The 22,285-nt window shown below is 36.7% G+C and overlaps 1 protein-coding gene across 4 annotated transcripts in view; it reads left to right on the plus strand.

Moving 5' to 3' along the window:
* Window positions 1–22,285, plus strand: part of Phf8 (PHD finger protein 8) — a 101,835-nt gene that overhangs the window by 14,362 nt on the left and 65,188 nt on the right. For all 4 annotated transcript variants that reach the window (XM_060375270.1, XM_060375268.1, XM_060375267.1 and 1 more), the window contains exons 3-8: window positions 7,398–7,483; window positions 7,866–7,974; window positions 11,422–11,582; window positions 12,412–12,553; window positions 14,586–14,772; window positions 16,857–17,019. In XM_060375270.1, coding sequence (XP_060231253.1) covers window positions 7,398–7,483; window positions 7,866–7,974; window positions 11,422–11,582; window positions 12,412–12,553; window positions 14,586–14,772; window positions 16,857–17,019 — 848 coding nt within the window. The remainder of the gene's footprint in view (window positions 1–7,397; window positions 7,484–7,865; window positions 7,975–11,421; window positions 11,583–12,411; window positions 12,554–14,585; window positions 14,773–16,856; window positions 17,020–22,285) is intronic.

Consider the following 22,285-nt stretch of genomic DNA (forward strand, 5'->3'; position numbering starts at 1 on the left):
TTGTTCATGTTAGTTAAGTGTTCAACCTCTAAGCCACATCCCAGGACTTTTTTAGATTAACAGTGGCTTCCTGAGTATGTGAATGCTGTTGTTATATGGAGCCCTACAGTTGAGATTTAATACACTGCTTCTGTTGTGTATAACTTTTGATTTTTGTATGTGACATCAGTGGTTTATGTGCTAAGAACTTAGAACCTTGAGTTCTGGAGTCTTACATCTTATTTGTTCTTACTTCCCTGACTAGAACCCTGTCCCCAGGTGGAGAAATTTCAGGTCCAGAGCATGTACTCTGTGTACCGAATGATGTGCCCTCAACCCCCTAGGAGAGTGGGACAGGAAAAATAAAAAACTGTACTGCCAAGCTTAAGCCTGTCATTATAGCTATTCAGGAAACTGAGGCAGGAGAATCACCAAGGAAGTTTAGTGAGACCCTATCTCAAGTAGGATTTTTGTTTGTTTGTTTGTTTTGAAACAGGGTCTTACTATATTTTGAAGCAGCTATGCTGGTCTACAAAGATAGTGCAGGACAGCCAAGGCTACACAGAGAAACCCTGTGTAGCGCCCACCCCACCCCCCCCAAAAAAAAGAAAGAAAGAAACAGCCATTCTTGAATTTACTATGTAGATCAGGCTTGCCTTGAACTCAGAGAGATGAACCTGCCTCTGCCTCCCAGTTGCTAGAATTAAAGGTGTGCACCACCACACTGGACTTGAGACCCTATCCCTAAAAGGAGAAATAGAGCTAGGGTTTTAACTTAGTGACAGAAAACTTACCTAGCATGTATGGCCCTAGGTTCAGTCCCTAGCCACAAAACAAACAACAATAACAAGTGAATTTAATGTTACTTTTCTGTTGCTGTCATAAAACATCATGGCCATACAATGAAGGGTTTATTTTGGGTTTATGGTTCCAGAGGGATACAATCATGGTATATGTGTGTGTGTGTGTGTGTGTGTGTGTGTGTGTGTGTGTGTGTGTGTGGAGGGGGGGTGATAGGGCATGGAAAAAAATACCACGCATAGCAGCAGGAGTAGCGACAAACAAATAAAACACATGGCTTTTGAAACCTCAGATTCCACCACCAGTATATACTTTCTTTAGCAAGACCACACTTCCTAAGTCTACCTAAACAATGTAACCAACTGTGGACTAAGTATTTAGACACCCAAGAACATGGATGATGTCTCATTCAAATCACCACACCAAGGTAATCTGAGAGATCACAGAAAGGAAAGAGCACTTTCTTTTAAATGTTTCTGAAGGGGTCCTTGCTTTTCATTTATGGTAAGCATATACAATTGGTGATATGTATGAGGGATAAAATGTAAGACCAGAGAGGCAGGGCCTTTTTAGGCCATGGTCAATTCATTCTCCAAGAAAAATAGAGAGGGACCGACCGGAGAGATGGTTGATCGGTTAAGAGCACTTGCTGCCATTCCAGAGGACCTGAGTTCAAATCCCAGCAGCCCTGTCAAGCAGATCATAACTACTTGTAACTTCAGCTCCAGGAGTTTCAACACCCTCTTGCTGCTTCCAAGGGCACCCCCCAACACATGTGTGTATAAATGAAATTTTTGCAGTTTTGTTTTTGTTTTTGTTTTGTTTTTGTTTTTGTGTAGCCTTCGCTGTCACTTTGTAGATCAGGCTGGCCTTGAACTCATAGAGACCCACCTGTCTGCCTTCTCGAGTACTGGGATTATAAGCATGTGCCACCTCTCCTAGCTTAAATTTTTTTAAAAGTTGATAAAAAAGAAAAATAGGGAGCTTTTGGGAGGTTTTAGGTATGAGATAGCAAGATCACATTTGTGTTTTTATTTAATTAATTGATTTTATGTGTTTTTGTGTGCTTGAGTATATATGTATACCATATGTGTGCAGTAGCCTGAGGAGGTCAAAAGAGGGTGTTGGATCTCCTGGAACTGGAGTTTCTGGATTCTCTGCAAAAGCAGTAAGCACTCTTAATTGCTGAGCTATCTCTCTCTCTCTCTCTCTCTCTCTCTCTCTCTAGCCTATACTTGGTGTTTTGTTTTTTTTTTTTTTTAATAATTGTTTTGGTGTGGAGAATCATTTTGTGTGGAGACAGGGTAGAGGTTGGGAATCTAGTTGAGTGGGCAGGACAATAATTCTAGTTAGAGATCATAACAACCTGTGTTATGGCAGCAACAAATAAAAATGGTGGGGAGGTACACAATTGATAGCTAAAGAATTAGGATATAACACCAGGCATAGTGGCACACACCTTTAATCTCAGCAGAGGCAGGTGGATCTCTGAGTTTGAGGCCAGCCTGATCTACAAAGTGAATCCAGGACAGCCAAGGCTACACAGAGAAACCTTGTCTCAAAAAAAAAGTTGAGTTTTGTACCATGTTTAAATTGTTACCTGTTCCAAAATGGGTCGTTTCGAGCTGAATAATTGTAGATAGAGATGTTTGGCTGTGAACTGTCAAGGGCAGACTAGAAGGGATGAGAGGAAAGAAGAATGAGGGTTTTGTTGTTCATTAAGGGCTGTGTACTTGTTTAAATAGTATTGTAAAGAAAGAGAAAGAAACAGGGTGAGGGAGTGAAGATACTTTAAAAAGAAGGGATAGTTAATTAATAAAGTAAAATAATGTGTGACCTAGATGCCAACACTGGCTTTAGGAGGAAAGAACAATAGCACTTCAGATGTAGCAGGAGGAAAGGATGGGTGAAGGAAGTAGTTGGTACAAGAAGTCAAATTAGTTCTTGTATGATTATTTCATTTCTGTTTTATTTTCCAAGAAGGAAGTAAATCATTTACATGGAGAGAAGGGAGAGAGAGTGGGATCAAAGATTTGAAGCTTGCTGTGGCTTGTGGGAAGGAAGGAAACAAATAAGAAATTTTAGGGGCATTATCAGGGAATATAATCTATATATTTTAGACAGTGAATTCATTTTGCCACCAGTCCAATGGGTGATTTTTTTTTTCCAGCACACCCAATGGTCTAGTGTTAGGTAGTAAGATGACCTAGCAATAGGTTTGCAAATGTGATGAAAGGTAGGGGTCAAATGAAGAATTCCAGAGTTTAGGCTAGATAGTAAGTAGGTTCAAATCAAGATTAGGTGGATTTGGCAGGGGTTTGGTGCCACAGGCCTATAATCCCAGTGCTTGCCTATAATCCCATTATTCAGGAGGCTGAGGCATAGGGATTATGAGTTCAAGGTCAGCCTAAGCTACACAGTAAGAACTTCTCTGAAAACAAAGCATAAAATTAAAAAAAAAAATACACTTAGTGTGGTGTGGTGGCATAGGCCTTTAATCCTAGTGCCCAGTAGGCAGAGGCAGGTGAATCTCCAGGCCAGCCAGGACTACACAGTGGGACTTTGTTTCTTTTCAAACAACAACAAAACAAGATGAACAAAGAATTGGTGAAAAGCGGTAGGAACAGATAGGGCTTTTTGTGAGCAAAGAACAGGTGTAGTAAGAGCTTGATGGATGTAATTATGGTCAAAGAAATGATGCATGTATTTCATATTCCAGAAGTGAATCAATTGCTGGACAAAGTCTGAGGGATGGTCATGAGAGTAGCTGAAGTGAGAGTAGAGGTAACTATTTGAATATGATCAGGTCAAAGAAGAGGGAACCCAGAAAGTTGGGTACTGATATTATATATTGATATTATGTATTGAAAAGACTTGGTGTGGAGAAACATCTGTGAACAGGTTCTTTATTGAGTTGAAGGGATGTGTTCAGGAGAAGGGTAAGTGGAAGTTAAGAGCAGGATGTGGTATGGCTGCATGGTATGAAACTCAAAGAGGAATGAGTCATCTCACACAAAGCCTGATGGTTAATGTCAATTGTTAACTTGATCAAATCTAGAATCACTGGGAGTTAGAATTTCAAGCATGCCTTTGGGAAAGTATCATAATTGTATTTTAATCGAGGTAAGAAGACCCAACCACTGTGAGTGATACTGATCTGGACTGTATAAACAGAAAAGGAAGTAATCTGAAGCAGACTTCATTACCTTCTTCTTCCTGACTGTGGACTCAATGTGACCAGATGTTTCAAGTACCTGCTGTCTTGACTTTCCTACTGGGACATACTTTTTGAACTGTGAACTATGGGCTAAAATACCTTTATCCAGGGGCTGGAGAAAGGGCTCAGGAGTTAAGAGCACTGACTGCTCTTCTAGAGGACCTGGGTTCAATTCCCAGCACCCACATGGCAGCTCACAACTGTTGGTGACTTCAAGATCTGGCACCTTCACACAAACATACATGCAGACAAAACACAAATGTACAAAAAAAGGAAGTTAAAACACCCCTTCCTTAAGTTGCTTTTTGTTCACACAGTCTGTCATAATAACAGGAAAAGAAACCAAAGCATAAAGGTAGAGATAATTTCAAATTGTCACTGGAGAGTTAAAAGAGTCATCTACTGAAATTCCCTGAGTTGTATGTGAAGTTTTCATTTGATTGAACTCTTAAAACAGTGTTCCGTAGACTGTAGTGCAAAGAACCAGGACATATTTTCCTTCAAGTCAAATTATTATAATGGACCAATTATTTTATAAAATAAAAAGAGAATGACTAGAAAAATAATGTGAACAAAAAGCAGTATAACAAACCCTAATTTTTCATTATTAGAGTCAATGACTGTTAAAACATCCTGCCAGATTGCTGAAAAGTGATGCCTTTTCTCATTTTCCGTACTTACCATAGACCTGTAGTCAACAGTTCAAAGATCAGTATTAGTCTCTGAATTATACCAGTGACTCTCAATATTCCCAATGCTATGACCCTTTTATATAGTCCCTCTTGTTGTGGTAACCTCCCAACCATAAAATTATTCTCACTGTTACTTCATAATTGTAATTTTGCTACTGTTGTGAATCATAACATAAATGTTTGATATGCAGGATATCTAATACGTGACCCCTGTGGGGGTCGTGACCTAAAGGTTGAGAACAACTGGATTACACTTTGAATATAGCACTGGTATGGAAAAAATAGTTTCGTTGTAGAAAAACTGTATTTGGTTAAATTTAGAAAATAAAGGAGAGTTCTTTTTTTGTATTGTTTTGTTTTAGGACAGGGTTTCATCTTGCCAAAGCTGGCCTTAAACTCCTGATCCCTGTTTCCATCTCTGACGTTCTGAGATTATAGGTGTATTAGTTACTTCTCTGTTACTGTGATAAAACACCACGACCAAAGCAACTTAAAAGAAAGTATTGAATTAGATTGATAGTTCCAGAGGGTTAGCATCCATGATGGGAGAGAGAAGGCATGGCAGCAGAAAAATCTGAGAGCTCACATGTTGAACCTTAAGGAATTAATTAGTGAGCACATTGCAGATGGGATGAGTCTGTTGAAGTCTCAAAACCTGCCCCCAGTGACATACCTCCTCCAACAAGGTCACATCTCATCCTTGTCAAATAGGTCCACTAACTGGGGAACAAGTATCCAGACATATGAGCCAATGGGGGCCTTTCTCTTTCAAACTACCACAGCATACATGTACCACCATGCTTCATAAGTGCTTCTTGAAGGGGAAGCTCGTGAGATAGAATTGCTGAGAGTGTAACACAAAAGTTGAGAGAGAAGATGGGCAGTGGCTGTTTGGGTTAGAAAAGGCATATACCTATATGTGATAAAAGTTCAGGAGTGACAGCTGCAAAGTTTCTTTTTTGAGAAGTGTCCAAATGTAGTAGGGATGTGAGACATAAAACATGTGTTTTATGGAATTGAGTTATTACCTCAAGGTCCAAACAATAGATTTAGAGGTTTAGGCTAGGTGTGGTAACAGAGGCTAGTAATTCTGGCACTCAGGAAGCTAAGGTAAGTTTGAAGCTAGATTGGGCTCCATAGTGAGACAGTATATCAAAAAGCAAACAACAACAACAAAAAGCTTTAGACTAGTGAGAGGTGATATTTGGATTTGGCAAAAAGTAATATTAACAGTCATTTATCATTTACTCTGTGTCAGCCTCTGAGTTCATTGTGCTATGAACTTTATGTATGTTTTCTGCTTGATTCCTCTAACCTCGGCAAAGTTGATGCTGATGTCCTGATTTCTTGATATGCTATAGGTTTCTAGCCATAGAGTTATTGTTAGAACGATAAAAGGTAAGGGAGGGACTTGATTTTTGGAAATTTACCATTATGATCTTGGCGGAAACAATTTGAACTCTACCATATATTTTTATGTACTTAGTTGTATGTAGTTGATGAAATACTTTTAAAGCATTTAACTATAACCAGAAATTATTTGAAGGGTTCTTAGTCACCTTTCTTGCTAAGGGCAGGATTTAATATGTGAAATTACTGCTTTTTGTATATATACATACAAAATTAAATCTAAATGAGGCTGCAAAAATGATTACCTATATATTTCTTCACTCATAACTGTTGTTGGCTGTGAAAAATTTCTAGTGACTTTATTTAATAAAATATGTCAGTAAAGTTCTAAGTTTGGGTTCTGTGTTGAAATAGTATTTTGGGTGTGTTAGGTATTTTGAAACATTTTTCCCTGCATAGTTGAGACTGATCTAATACTTGAGGGTATCCTGAAACATATGATAATCCCCGTCTCAATTTCTAGAATATTAGAATTAGACTAGAATGTCTGGCTCTTTTTACCCTTTCCCCCCCCCCCCTTTTTTGTTTTGTCTGTTTGAGATGGGGTTTCTCTGTGCAACAGCTCTGCCTGTTCTGGGCTTGCTCTGTAGACCAGGCTGACCTCAAACTCACAGAGATCCACCTGCCTCTGCCTCCCAAGTGCTGGGATTAAAGGTGTGTGCCACCACTGCTCTGTTCCTCTTTCTAACTTTGAAATGTGACTAGTTGGAACAGGTAAAATTACTTGTTTGGTTTTATATTTCTGCTTATTCATATACTGATGCTGTAGTCTCAGCTTTGACCATTCTGAATCCTATTGAAGTTTTGTCATAATTGTTTTAAACCAGTAGAATATTGCATTTGTTAAAATATTTTGTAATCTCTATAATATTATGATAGCCACTAATTGCAAGTGGTTAGTGAAATATAGCTAGTGGGATAAAGGAACTACATTTAAATTTTATTTAACTTTATTTTTAATTTAATTTATTTTTATGTGTATGAGTGTTTTACTCATTTGTATGTCTGTCTGTGTACCATGTGCTTAGTGCTGGTGGAGGCCAGAAGAGGGAACCAGATCCCCTGGAACTAGAGTTAGGGAGGATTGTGGGCCACCATCTGGGTGCTAGGAAACAAACCCAGATCTTCTGGAAGAGCATCCACTGCTTTAATTGCTGAGCCATCTACCTAGCCCTCAAATTTACTTAACTGATGTAATTATAAATAGCCACATGTACTATATACAGTACTTTATTGATCTAGAACTTGTAAAAAAATAAAAGTCTTATAAACCTTGGTTACTTTATTTTCTTTTTTAGCTGTGTTGGTGTTGAGGAGGAGAAGGCTGCTGATATCGATCTTTACCATTGCCCCAACTGTGAGGTCTTACATGGACCCTCCATTAGTAAGTAGATTTTATGGTTTTCATAAGGAAGTGATGAAGGAGAGAAGCAAAGCAAAGGTAGATTTGGAGAGCAATTGCCTTTGCCTACGTGCCACAGATATGTCTTCCTTAGGAAACATAAAAAGCCTGTAGCTATTACACTGAGAGGGTAAAAGTGCATGGCTTTCTCTCTCTCCTTTTTTAGCAACTGCCTAGAGGAAACACACTCTTCTTGACTGGGAACTTTCCTGAGTGTAAGAGAGTCTCTTTAACTTTAGATGTTTCCTGGGGTTTTAGATTAGAAAAACCTAAAGAAGAACCTATTGAGTATGGAGACCTTTGTTTTTGGAATCTTAGCTCCTGGCCATTTTAATACATGACCTCTTGTCTTTTTCTGGTTTAGTGAAAAAACGCCGCGGATCTTCCAAAGGACATGATACTCACAAGGGGAAACCAGTGAAAACTGGGAGCTCTGTGTTTATTCGTGAACTACGGGGTAGGACTTTTGACAGGTGAGGACCCTTTGTCCAAAGAAATGTTATGCATTAGGGCTATGGAAAGCTTGTCATATTTGCCTTCAGCTTTTCCGCTGGCTGTACAATTAGGTACCTCCTTCATGTCTGGATATCTTCTGGGCCCAGTAAAATTGCCTCTGGGGTGAGAATTTCTGTTTTGGTCAGTTTCTAAGTAACAGAGGCCAGAGTTTCACTTGGTGTTTAGAGTACATTATGACCTATTTAAAAAAAATCTGCAGTAGTTGGGAAGCAGCATTTGTCTTAGTCAACTTATAAGCATCTAAGGAATGCTAGAATTGGAAGAATTCTTTTTGTTTCTCCTTGTGTATATTAATTATACAAAGTAATGGGTTTCACTGTGACATTTCCATGTATGTTATAAAATATACTTTCATCATAGTCACCTATTCTATGACCCTTTTTTATGACCCCTTTCCTCATCCATATTCATAACAGTCCCCCATTTAGTGTTTGGAAGAATTTTTAATAATCAGCAAATTTTAATTCATTATAGAGGAGAGGAAATTTTGTTTTTTATTTTTATTTTTTTAATTTTATTACACTTTATTCACTTTGTATCACAGCTGTACTCCCCTCCCTCATCCCTTCCCAATCCCACCCTCCCTCCCTCATCTCCTCCCATGCCTCTTACCCAATCCACTGATAGGGGAGGCCCTCCTCCCCTTCCATCTGACCCTAGGCTATCAGGGAGAGGAAACTTAAAAACTTAAAAAAAAAAAGTGCTGTCATGTATTTCTCTCTCTTTCTTTTTCTTTCTTTCTTTCTTTCTTTCTTTCTCTTTTTCTCTCTTTCATTCCTTTCTTTCTTTTTTTAGAGAGAGGGTTTCTCTGGGCAACCTTGGACTCACTTTGTAAACCAGGCTGACCTTGAATTCACAGAGATCTACCTGCCTCTGCCTCCCTGAGTGCTGGGATCACAGGTGTGCACCAACATGCCCAGTTCATGTATTTCTTTCAATCAAAAAGATACTTTTTTTCTTTAAAATTACCTGGATCAATTAAAAATAAATTAAATGTATTATGAATTGAACAAAAATAATAGTTGAAAATTAATAAAAAATATCATGTAGTTTTCTGTCCATTGAACAGGCTTCCTGTACTTCAAGTATTATTTAGATTGTTTTTCCAATTTACTATTTAAAAAAAATTAAAGTCCCCATTCTACCTCAGAACCCTTAGATCCCTTCTATCTATGTCAGCTAATTTCTTTTATATTTTTTCAAAGTCTTTCTAGCCACATACATGTGTTTGTGTGTCATTTATCATTTTTTGATACAAACGGAAGCACTATATTTTGTACATTACTTTTACTTTTAAAAACTTAAATAATATGTCTTGGTCATTTACTATTTCATTGAATGGATATACATTTTATTTAACCAGTCATCTAATGATGGACATTTAAATTGATTCCAGCATTTTGCTTGTTATTCAGAACTTCTTCAGTCAATATCTTTTCTTTTTCTAAGCAATGAGCATTGCTAGGTCTCATGCATGCTAGATATATATGAGATATATTTGAAGCCTCAGCAAAAATCTCTGTACTTAAGTTTTGCATGTGTGACAAGTATAGGTATAGATTTAACTGTGCAAAAGTGAAATTGTTAGGTCAAAAAGGATATGCTTTGCTGGGAGCAGCACACTCCTGTAATCCCAGTGTTCTGGGAGGCAGAGACAATCAGATCTCTGTGAGTTTGAGGCCATCCTGGTCTACAAAGCGAGTCAAGGACAGCCAAGGTTACACAGAGAAACCTTGTCTCAAAACCAAAATCGAACAAACAAAAGAAACAAAAACAAAACAAAACAAAAACTCAATATGCCTTAAAGATCTGTAAATGTTACCAATTATTTTTATAAGGGTTGTGGTTTCACATACAGACATTTTGTCAAGGCTCTGATTTTTCTATAACCTTGCCAATACTTTTTTACTATTAAACTTTTTGTTCTAATCAAAATTTTGTGAAATCTTTATTTTAACTTTTGTTACCTTAATTATGAAAGAAGTTGATTTTTATATATGTTGTCTTTATTGATAGTTTTTTTCAAAATCATTATCCATATTTTTATTGAGAAAATATTTTCATGCAACATAGTCTGATCATTTTTCCCCCAGATTCTTCCCACCTACCCAATTCTGCACCCTTTCTTCCTCTTTCTTTAGAAAAGAAACAATGCAAAGTGAAAAAAAACAAAACAAAACACAAACCTAACTCTCTCTCACTCAACTCACACACACACACATACACAAAACACCCCCACAAAAACATTAAATCAGCAAAAGACCAGTAAGACCGAAAAAGAAAATCCCTAACAAGGCAATATGAAGCAAAAAAGTGTTGGCCATCTACTGCTGGACATGCAGCTTCCTCTTAAGTGTGGTTAATAAGCTAGGCGGTGGTACATGCCTTTAGTACCAGCAGTCAGGAGGCAGAGGCAGGCAATTTCTGTGATTTCAAGGCCAGCTTGGTCTACAAAGTGAATTTCAGGACAACCAAGGCTTCTCAGAGAAATCCTTTCTTGAAAACACACACACACAAAAAATGTGTGGTTAATATATCCAGCAAGATGCTTTTGGAGAAAACTAATTTATGACAGCTTCCCTTGCTGATAATTTTAGTTTTTAATGCAGAGCAGTTTATTTATTACCATTTTATTAACAATCAGGTCTTGTCTCTTCCATGTTTTTTTTTTTCCCTAGTACCTTTATGGCTTTACTTTTGTAGTTTAATTTTTGGGCCATTTAGTATTACACAAAGAGTGAAACTATCAGATCAAGAGCTTAATATGTTTGTTTCAGTGCGACACATTTTCCTTTTCTTCATAGTCTATTTGGTTTTTTCATTTTATTTTTTGGTTCTGGAGGTTGAAACCATAGACTTGTTACAAGCTAAGCAAATGCTCTGGCACTTATCTATACCTCTATCTATCTACTCTTTCTTTCTCCATCATGACTAAGGAGGGAAAAGCATATGGTCAAAATATATGAATGAAATGTCTGAAAATTTTAAAAATGATTTCCCATCTTATAATTACATGTATTGAGAAAGTGGTTGTAAATACTGTTTCTTTCTTTTTTTTTTAACAGTCTTTGCTCTTTCTTCACTAACATTTTAAATTGGGTGTTGTTATTTTGGGTTAGAGCAAATGAGTCAAAACTGTTCTATCTATTTTTAGGAAAGCTATTGACTAATTTCCTTTGTTATTCAGAGAAGAGCAGCCTGTTCATATATTCCCCACCTCTATCAGTGACCTTGTCTCCTGCTATGGAGAGGTCATCTTTTCCCCTGGCATATGAGGTTTATGCCATTAATTTTCAACCCATATAAGACTCCTCAGGAAGACTATACCCCTTGAGTGAGAGGCCATTAAGGCCTTTAGTGAGCAAAATTTCAAGGTCAGATTTTCTCTCCTGTGGCCCACACAGCTCAGACGAAGTGATTCTGAAGCCCACTGGAAGTCAACTGACGGTAGAATTTCTGGAAGAGAATAGCTTCAGTGTGCCTATCCTCGTCTTGAAGAAGGATGGGTTGGGGATGACACTACCCTCTCCATCATTCACCGTGAGAGATGTGGAACACTATGTTGGTAAGACACTACAAACCCTCTTAACTGACATTAGCTTTTCCCATCAAGACTTGAGTCACGCTTCGTGTGGTGGCATATACTACTTTTAATCCCAGCACCCAGAAAGCAGAGACAGTCAGATCTCTGTTAGTTTCAGGCCAGCCTGGTCTACATAGTGAGTTCTAGGATAGCCAAGGCTACATAGAACAACCCAGTGTCAAAAACAAAATAAACAAAGACTAGAGTCACTTATCCACTTTTTAATATTTTCTTTCTAGACATCTTGGGAATACAATGTAAAGTGCTTTGCTCAGAGTCATTCTTTGGCAAAGCAAAAAAAAAAAAAAAAAAACCAAAAAACTAAAATGCTAGTCTTTTTTCCCTTTTTTTATTTTGTGTGTTTGTGTGTGTGTGTGTTTAATGACAATATTTATGTTATTCAGTTTCCTCTTTATTAATAGACCACACAAAATTCGGTAGAGCTCCTTTTTTTTTTTTTTTTTTTTTAACCTGGCACATTTTAAGGGATCATAGTCTCTGATACTGGTTCTTATGTACTATTTATCACTGGAGTATAAGTTTGGGGTTAGCGTGGAAGAGAAGAAATAAAGAAGCAGATCCATGGCAGGTAGACTATGTAAGAGTTTCTGTCAGGTAGCTCTGTAGCCCTACCAGTCCCCCATCCAGATCTTGAGAGAGTGTGATAGATTCCTACTCTCTGCCCTGAACACATACAGTATCTGAAGACAGAATTCCTGAATATAAGGCCATTCTAGATGCTGGTGAGAGGACAAGAAATTTTTGTCCCTGAGATACAGAACTTGGTACAGAACTCATTTCTTGACTTTAGGTTCTGACAAAGAGATTGATGTGATTGATGTGGCCCGCCAGGCTGACTGCAAGATGAAACTCGGTGATTTTGTGAAATATTATTACAGTGGGAAGAGGGAAAAAGTCCTCAATGTCATTAGTTTGGAGTTCTCCGATACCAGGTAGGAGGGGAAAGGTAACAAAAAAGCCTGACAGTGTGTCTAAAACTTGCAGATATACTTGAATTTATATTTTAGTTTGTTTCCTTCTTTCTCTAGTGGTTTTGTTTCTTCCTTTGGAGTATGGAGGTGGCTTATATTTTGTAGGGTAGTGATTCAACTTTTTATAACTAAACCAGTTTCTTCTCCAGTGTGTAATGGTAGCTAGATTGTATAGTATCTATTTTACTTAGTTTGTCTCCTTCATTCTAGGGTATCTTTCTTTGACCTTTTCCTAGTATTTATATTTTTACTTCATAACTGTCCTAACTGAAGAATAAGTCTTCAGTCTTTGGAAAATAGATTCTAAAATTAATCATAAGTAGTTTTTCTAAGGGTAGGTTGTCTACATTGAAAAGGGAAAGGTTATAATCTTGAAAATATTCTCTGTGGACTTACATACTCAGAACTGTGATGAGTACCAAGAAATCATAACACATCTTTTTGTTGTTAGGAAACTTAGTGATTATTGCTTATTGGCATTTTAAGCTTTTAAATAATTAGTAAAAATTTAGATTTGCAAGAAGTTGCAAAACAGTGGACAGCAAGGGCCTGTGTACTTTTCAGTTACCCACAGTGTCAACATGTTTATTATATTAAAACCCTTAAAGTTTAAATGAGTATTTTAAAGTGACAACAAGCTTGAGAGGAAGAAATACTGCATACATTCCCTAATCTCATGCATGTATCTCTACTAAGTATGGAGTGGAGAAAATCCCCTCAATGGCACTGCTGTGGTAAGAAAGTGTTGTTCCACACTGATGCAAACACATGGAAGGCACAACCCCAATAACAAACCCCAGTGTAGACTTGGACTTTGGGTGATAATCAATGTGAGTTTATCAGGTATGTAAATAAACTACTCTGCTAGAGGCTGATAATGGGAGAAGATATGCAGGTATCAGGGAAATGAATCTAAGGCATCTCTGCACCTTCCTCACAGTTTTGCTGTTTAACTAAAACTGCCTGAGGAGTTCAGAAAACGCTATTCTAAAGTATGTCACTTTGGTGTGACAAATGGGGTTAACTGCCTAGCTGTACATGTGTGGAGCTGATCCTCATCAGCCTTCCAAAGACATGGAGAATTGATGGGATGGTGAGTGGCTACCTAGGCTACAGACCGGCCACAAGGTGAAACCATGAAGGAAGAGCCAGCAGACTGACTGCAAAGGGATCACAGAAAGGAACTGGCCAATCACATGACCATTCTGCATGCAGACAGGTTGTATGAGCATCCAGTCAGGTTGTACAACTTGTAACAAGGTGTGTTCAAAAAGTACTAAATAATTTTCTATTTAGTAATTTTAAAACAAGAAAAAAACCCTTGCTGATGCTTTTAAGATTAAAGAACATAAAGGTATTTAGAAACTATAATTTCTTCATATATCAATCCAGAAAGCCTGTGAAATAGCTAGCAATGCAGAATGCAGAAAGGAAAAAAAAAACTGGAATAAAAAAATTAAAAGTGGGGGACTAAGATGCATATGGAAAGGTACTAATGAATGTATAATTCTTTGTTAAATAGTTGGTAAACATGGACTGCCGAGTTTTCTGTGAATTTCCTGAAGGTCAAAACAGAGAAGAGTAGAATGTTATAAGATTTGTGTTTTATATGTGGTAAAAGCAGCCATATTTACTTATGAGTTTTAAGAGGTTTCTGTTATGTAAGGGCTTTTCATCAAGAAGACTCAAGGTAGGGAAAAGACAACTGTTACAAACTGAGTGCTGAATGAGTAAATTGGAAGTGAAATGAGGGTACAGAAATCTAGTAATAGAAGTGACCATTTTGTCTACTGAGGAGGGATTTGAAGCTAGGATTTAGGATTTTGGAAGCTGAGTGGAATGAGACTACTGACCAAACTTGGAGGAATAAATGATTTATGTACCTTTGGGTTCTGTGAAGAAAAAAAAGATTTGTATTATCTGACCATGGTACTTTATTCAGGCTTAAATCTTCAATTTTTAGTTAGGTCACACTATTTTCCTTCTTTACTAGGCTTTCAAACCTTGTGGAAACACCTAAGATTGTTCGCAAGCTGTCATGGGTGGAGAACTTGTGGCCTGAGGAAAGTGTCTTTGAGAGGCCCAATGTACAGAAGTACTGCCTCATGAGTGTGCGGGATAGCTATACAGACTTTCATATTGACTTTGGCGGGACCTCAGTCTGGTATCACGTACTCAAGGTAGGAATGAAGATGATGCCTAGAGGCAGCCAGACATATCTGCTTCTCATATTCTATTTGACATAATTAACTCAATCAAGATTTCTTACTTGGTGGGCATGCCTCTACCGTTTTGATGCTTAAGCAAAAAAGTTTTTGAAGGTAGGCATGGTAGCTTATGCCTATAAATTCAACACTTGAAAGGTTGTGGCAGGAGGGTTGCCATGAGTTAGAGATCACCCTGACCTACATGGTAAGTTTTAGATCACGTAAAGCTAAAAAATATGTCTAAAGAATCAACTAGAGATAAAGAATTGTGTCAAAAAAAAAACCTAAATCAAAACAATCAATAACAACAACAACAAACATGAAGAGGGAGGCATACAGGAGAAGGCCCTACTAGGCTACACCCCCAACACTAAAACTATTTTTTGAGTTCTGGGGTATAGCTCAGTGGTGCAATGCCTACTGAGCATGTACAAGCCCTTGTTTTCTATCTGTCTCTAGCACTATAGAAGTAGTTAAGATATGTCCAACTGTTACCTTCTTAAAAAAAAACATTTTCTATTCCTACCAACATGTATGAAAATGTCTGTATTTACTGTAGAGAGTATTGTTACAAGTAACATGTCTGTATTTACTGTAAATTTAAGATTTAAAACATTTTCTATTCCTACCAACATGTATGAAAATGTCTGAATTTTACTGTAGAGATTATTATTACAAGTAACATGAGTTTTCCCTCCCTCAAACTTTAACATTTGTACTATAGAATTTATTTATATAAGTTTGTGAATTTTACCGATTATATAGTCAAGCCACCACAGATAAAATAGACACATTGAAATTTCTTTCAAAGTAGTAATTCCTATGATTTTCTTTTTAGTGTTTTTTACGGTTTTGTAATTAGTATATGATTGCTATAAGGGATTTTTTTTGCAGTTGGGAAAACAATAAAATAATTAAATATTTTGATTGTTTTCACCACTGTTTTTTCTACTTACTTGTCAGAAGTACAAAGGAACAGAAAACTTGCGTTATGATTATAGTACAAAATGATCATATATCTTCAGTTAGTTGTTACTATTGGTTTAACGTGAAGAATTGAAACATGTAAATGAAGTACTTTCTCAAATGCATGTTTTAATATTTAGAGTTTTTTTTTTTCCATTGGAAAATGCAAGAATAATGAGATGATGATTTCTTGTGTGTTTTCATCCAGATTCAAAATGCCATCATTTTCTTTCTCTAAAACATTCAAAATAAAGTGGCTCTGTATACAGTTTTTTCTTAGACATTTGGAAGTAGTTCCAGATATTGTGTCTTCTTATCTCTAATAATTAATTTTATAGTTCTTAAGAACAAACGTATTTTCTTAAGTAATTACAGGATAGCTATCAAAGAAAATTAATGTAATACTATTATTGCTTACTCTATGAAGGTTGTCAGTTTTCTCCAACTGTATAGTACACATAGCTAATTTTGTAACATATATCAGTTATATATATTGAAATCTCTGATGTATTAGCTAAGCTACCAGAGTTATGCTTATGGTAGGATATGGTTCTTTTTCACCAAATTGTCTATCAAATCATTATCCAACCATAACACAATTATTAGGTAAAACATTCTTCCAACAGATAATCATTTAATAAAGTATAATTTTCTAGAAGTCCTTGGGCAGTTACTGATTTTTAAATTTATTAACTTTGATTCCAGGTGTAAGAATGAACACTGTAACTGGCATTTAAAAGCAGATTCAATTTTCTTATCAATAATGTGGCCTTAAATTCTAGGGCTAGTATTGATTTTATCTATTTAGAGGTCATTTTTATTTAATATTACATCTAAAATGAGATTTGGTATATATTTTTCCTAACTTAAACAGATTTAAATACGTTTCACAAATTCCTTTTGTAAAATTTGAAAAAAAATAATTGAGCAGTTGATATAAAAATGTTACTTGGAGGGTTTTGGAAACAGTTCTGGCATACTGATATGGTTGTGTATAGCGCATGGGAGAGAGATTTGATCTTTTTGAACACCTCTTTCCCCAGAAGGACTTTTCTTGAAACCTTTGGAATGTTGTTATCTTTTTATTTCAGGGTGAGAAGATCTTCTACCTGATCCGCCCAACAAATGCTAACCTGACTCTCTTTGAGTGTTGGAGCAGCTCCTCTAATCAGAATGAGATGTTCTTTGGTGACCAAGTGGAGAAATGCTACAAGTGTTCTGTGAAGCAAGGACAAACACTTTTCATTCCTACAGGTCATTCCTGAGTCCCTCTACAAGGAAGGATGGGAGGATGGGAAAGGCAGAAAGAAGGGAGATAGTGACACTGCGCCAAACCCTGCCCATAACTTATTAATCTCATCATGTGACATTTCTTTTTTTCATCAGCTGAGAGGTTAAGAACTAGACCTCAATAAAATTTATGTAGTGCCCAGTAGGTAGTGTGGTTGCTTATGAAGGTTGCAGATAGCAGAGCAGGTAGGAGGAGGCTGATGGACCATTTTATACTAGGTTAATGTCAACTGGGTATATCAATAGAGAACAGGACTCAGCTCTATGAGTCTAGGAATAGTAACTGGGAGGCTGATGTTGTAATCTACATTGAATGATCCATGCTGGAAACTAACTTTGTTTGTTCCTTCCTTCCTTTTCTTTTTCTTTCTTTCTTCCCTTCTGTCCTTCCCTTCCTTCCTCCCTCCCTCTTTCTCTCTTTCTTTTTTTCTTTCTTTCTTTTTCATTTTTTTGAGACAAGGTTTCTCTGTGTCCCCTTGGCTGTCCTGGACTCACTTTGTAGACCAGGCTGGCCCCAAACTCATAGAGGCCACCTGCCTCTGCCTCCCTGAGTGCTGGGATTACAGGTGTGCATCACCATGCTGGGCTGGAAACATTCTTTCTTAATAGTTTATGCCTGAGTTTTATTTCTAGAATTCTTATGTTTCATGTGAAGTCTGAATTTGTGTATTTTGCTAGGCAACTGTTTTTCCACTGAGCAATATCCTGAACTTGAGTATGTACATATGGAAAAAAAAAAAGCCCTGTTGTCTCAATCTGAGGAGAGTTGATATATGGAAGCTAATTGAGTCAGCTATGAACAGTTCAGGTTACATGTTTCTTGATTATTTAATCAGAATTAACATTAAATTTCTTGAAATTTGTAGTGAAATACTTTATGTGGGCATAGTGAAACACACTTGGAATCTTAGGTACTTGGGATACTGAGGTAGGAAGATTATGTTTTTAATGCTAGCCTGTGCAATTTGGTGAAATTCCATTTAAAAACAAAACAAAATAAATATTTTAAAGTTTTTTGTTTTCTGAGGCAAGGTCTTACTACATAAATAAGCTGGTCTCAAACTCAGAGATCCACCTGTCTTTGTCTCCTAACTGCTGGCATTAAAGGCATGAGCTACTATGACCAGCCCCAAAATAATAAACAAACAAATAAGTAAATTGTGAAATTTTGTGAAATCACAAGGACCTGAAAATTTAGGGAGGAGTTTTAATTTAGCATTCAACTTCCTTAATCTTTACAAAGCTACTTGCATTATTTAGCTCGTGCTGTTTTTACCAACAAAACCATTTTGCCAGCCCATCTATTCCATGTTAGATGTGTTGTGATCATTTATGCTTTTCAAATAATTGCTCTATATTCATTCATTCTTTTATGCATTCTCTCTCTGTCCTTCCCTCCTTCTCTTCCCCCTCTCCCTTCTATTTCATTCCTAATACTAGCTACCTGTATCTTTTCTTTTACTTCTGTCAGTCTTGATAGAGGTTTATCAGTTTTATTTGATGTTTTTTCTCTTTGTTTTCAATTTTAATTTCTACTTTTATCTTTATTTTTCCTTCTGTTTGTTCTGGGTTTATTTTATACTTTTTACCTATTTTTTTCTAGTACTGAGAGGGATTATAGATGATTGATTTTTAGACATTTTTGTTTTGTAATATGAACATTTAGTGCTATAAATTCCCAGCACCAATTTAGGTCTTAGACAGATTTTTGTGTTGTCATTTTTATTTCGTTGAGTGTGCCTTTGTAGAAAATGAGATAGAATTTATATACCATAAAATATGATCATCACTTTAAAAAGAAACACTTTCCACATTAACAGTTACTTTTTATTCTATGCTCCTCCCAGCCTGGGACAACAAATAATTTTTAAACTTTTCTTGTTTATAGATTTGCGTCTTTTGAATATTCCACATACATGTATTATTTTCATTTTTTTTCTGGTTCCTTTTTCACTGAACATGTTCTCAGTTCATCCATACCACAGCCTGTATTATCACTTTAAAAGTTTTTGATAGGGTCTCCTATAATCCAGGCTGTCCTTGAACTCAAATCTGTAGCTGAAGTTGGCCCTGAATGACTGTGCCCAGTTTTTTTGGTTCTGTTGCTCTCCATGTGGAGCTTCTGTCCTCTCCAGGTCTCTCTATCTCCCCCTTCTTTCATAAGATTCCTTGCATTCTGCCCAAAGTTTGTTTATGAGTCTCAGCATTTGCTTTAATAACCTGCTGAGTTGAATCTTTCAGAGGCCCTCTGTGGTGAGCTTCTGTCCTGTTCCGTTTTCTCCCTCTTCTGATGTCCATTCCATTTGCCTTTCTGAATGAGGGCTGATCATCTTACCCAGGGTCCTCCTTGCTTAGCTTCTTTAGGTGTGCAGATTTTAGTATGTTTATCCTATATTATATGTCTAATATATATTTATAAGTGAGTATATACCATGTGTATCTTTCTGCTTCTGGGATACCGCACTCAGGATGGTCTTTCCTAGTTCCCACCATTTGCCTGCAAATTTCAAGATTTCCTTGTCCTTAGCTGCTGAATAGTATTCCATTTTGTAAATGTACCACAATTTTTGTATCCATTCCTCAGTTGAGGGACTTCTAGGTTGTTTCCAGATTCTGGCTATTGTGAATAAAGTTGCTACAAACATGTTTGAGCAAAATGTCCTTGTTGTATAGTTGAACATCTTTCAGATATATGCCTAGGAGTGTTACAGCTGGATCTTGAGGTAGCACTATTCCTAATTTTCTGAGAAAACACCAGATTGATTTCCATAGTGGTTGTACAAATTTACATTCCCACCTTCAATGGAGGACGGTTTCCCTTTCTCTACATCCTCTCCAGCATGTGTTGTTACTTGAGTTTTTCATCTTAGCCATTCTGATGGGTGTAAGGTAGAACCTCAGGGTTGTTTTGATTTGCATTTCCCTAATGACTAAGGATGTTGAACATTTGTTTAAGTGTTTCTCTGCCATTCGACATTCTTCTATAGGGAATTCTCTGTTTAGCTCTGTACCCCATTTTTTTTAATTGGATTACTTGGTTTGTTGCTGTTTAACCTCTTGAGTTCTTTATATATTCTTGGATATTAGCCCTCTGTCAGATGTAGGGTTGGTGAAGATCCTTTCCCAATCTGTAAGCTGAAATTTTGTTCTGATGACAGTGTCCTTTTTTTTTTTTTTTAAATGAGTCTTTTACCTGCAGGTAAAGATATGCATCAGGTGCTTGCCTTGTTCCCTCTAGAGGCTTGAAGATGACATTTGAATCCCCTGGAACTGGAGTTACATATGGTTGTCAGCTGGCAAGTGGATGCTGGGAATTGAAGCTGGGTCCTCTGGAAGAGCACTCAGTGCTTTAAATCCCCCAGCCACCTTCAGCCCATCACCTTATTTTTTAAAGTTTAATTTCTCACTAAACTAGACTATCTATACAAGCCTGAGGAGTCCTCCTTTATTTAAGCTCCCCAGTGCTGAGGTTACAGATATGTGCTGCCATGCTTAGATTTTTTTCCATGAGTTTGATTGTAATAGAACTTATGTCTTTGTGCTTACATAGCAAATACTTTACTGACTGAGCCATATCCTCAGTCCTGAAAACTTTTGAGAGCTGAAACAACTCTGTAACTAGAAAATTTCCCATCTGACTAATGTGATGAGGTCATTCTCAAAGACATAAGTGCATTAAAGTATGTAAAATTTCCTTCAGGCTGTTTGTATAAAGTACATTCAGGTCATAAGTGTTTTATTTAGACATGGGTCCCATTCCCAGAATAACTCCTTTTATCCTTAAGATATTGGTATATTTGTAAACATTACAATTTTTTAAAAAATGTCTCAAGTCTGAAACATTTCTGATTTGAAATATTTTAGATAAAGGATATTCAGGTTTTCTTGTGTATCTGTTCGGGAAAGGAATGCCCCTATCATGTGGTAACTCCATTCTTTGCCTTTTTGAGGAATTGCCAAGCTGTTACCAAAGTAGTGCTCTATTTTACATTCCAGATAGCAAAGTCTAAGGGTGGCAATTTGTTCATGTCTTCTCACAAACTTATTATTCCTGTCTTTATGATCATGGCAATCCTAGTGAGTAAAGTAGTATAACACCAGGGTTCTAGTTTGTGTTTCCCTAAAGACTATTAATGTTGACCATCTTGCAAAAATGCTGTTTTGTGAAATCCTTTACTTATTCTTTAATTAAATAATATTTAGCTAAAACTTATTTATTTATTTAAATAGTATTTAACTGTTTAACTGTACTTTTAACCCAGTGGCCATCACACAGTGATCATCACAAAATGGTTATCATACTGTGGCCATCACTAAATTACCATCATACAGTGACCATCACATGGTAGCCCTGATACACTGATCATCACACAGTTGCCATTATATTATATTTTTTAGTATATTTTTTTTCATTATATTTTTTGTACTGTACCTTTATCAGATCTATTGTTCAAAAATATTTTCTCTCATTCTTGAGTTTGTCTTTTGACATTTTAAATTCATTAAAAAATTGATTCAGTGACATTTTCATATATACATATATGTATACATAGTACATGTGTGTATATATATGTTTTTTTTGTTTGGGTTCTTATATTTAGAAGATCTTTTATTAACTTTGTATTAGTTCATTCATGTCCCCCATTATCTTCTCTTATCACTCTCTCCCTTATCCTCCATCCCACCATCCCAATAAGTATCCCTCCTACTTTCACACCTTTGTATGCTCCAGTACATTTAATTAGGGTTGCTTACATGAACATAAATGGGTATTATTTTACCAGTGACAGTGACTCCCTTTGCCACAGCAGCCATTAAATTAACTGCCTATAGCTCCCCAGAAAGCGTTGAGTCTTTTCACATTCTTTGATCATGTCCCATAAATCATGAAAGTTATAAATTCTTTTCAAGGGCTAGAGAGATGGCTTAGAGGTTACGAGCACTAGTTGCACTTCCAGATGGTCCTGGTTCAATTCCCAGCCACTACATCTATATATTGAGATCTGATGCTCTCTTCTGGCATGCAAGTGTACATGTAGATAAATTCTGTTTGACTTATCTATTTTTTTTCTTTGTTTGCTCCTGCTACTGATATCCTATATATTGCCATAACGTTTTACAGTCCCCCCCCCCCACACTTTGACTCACTCAGGCTGTGCTCAGACTTTCTGTATTCCCCAGCCCTCAAACCTGTGATCTTGCCTCCTTAACTTCTTGAATGATAGGGTTA

The sequence above is a fragment of the Meriones unguiculatus genome, chromosome X (genome assembly GCF_030254825.1).
Source record: "Meriones unguiculatus strain TT.TT164.6M chromosome X, Bangor_MerUng_6.1, whole genome shotgun sequence".
Taxonomy (NCBI): Eukaryota; Metazoa; Chordata; class Mammalia; order Rodentia; family Muridae; genus Meriones; species Meriones unguiculatus.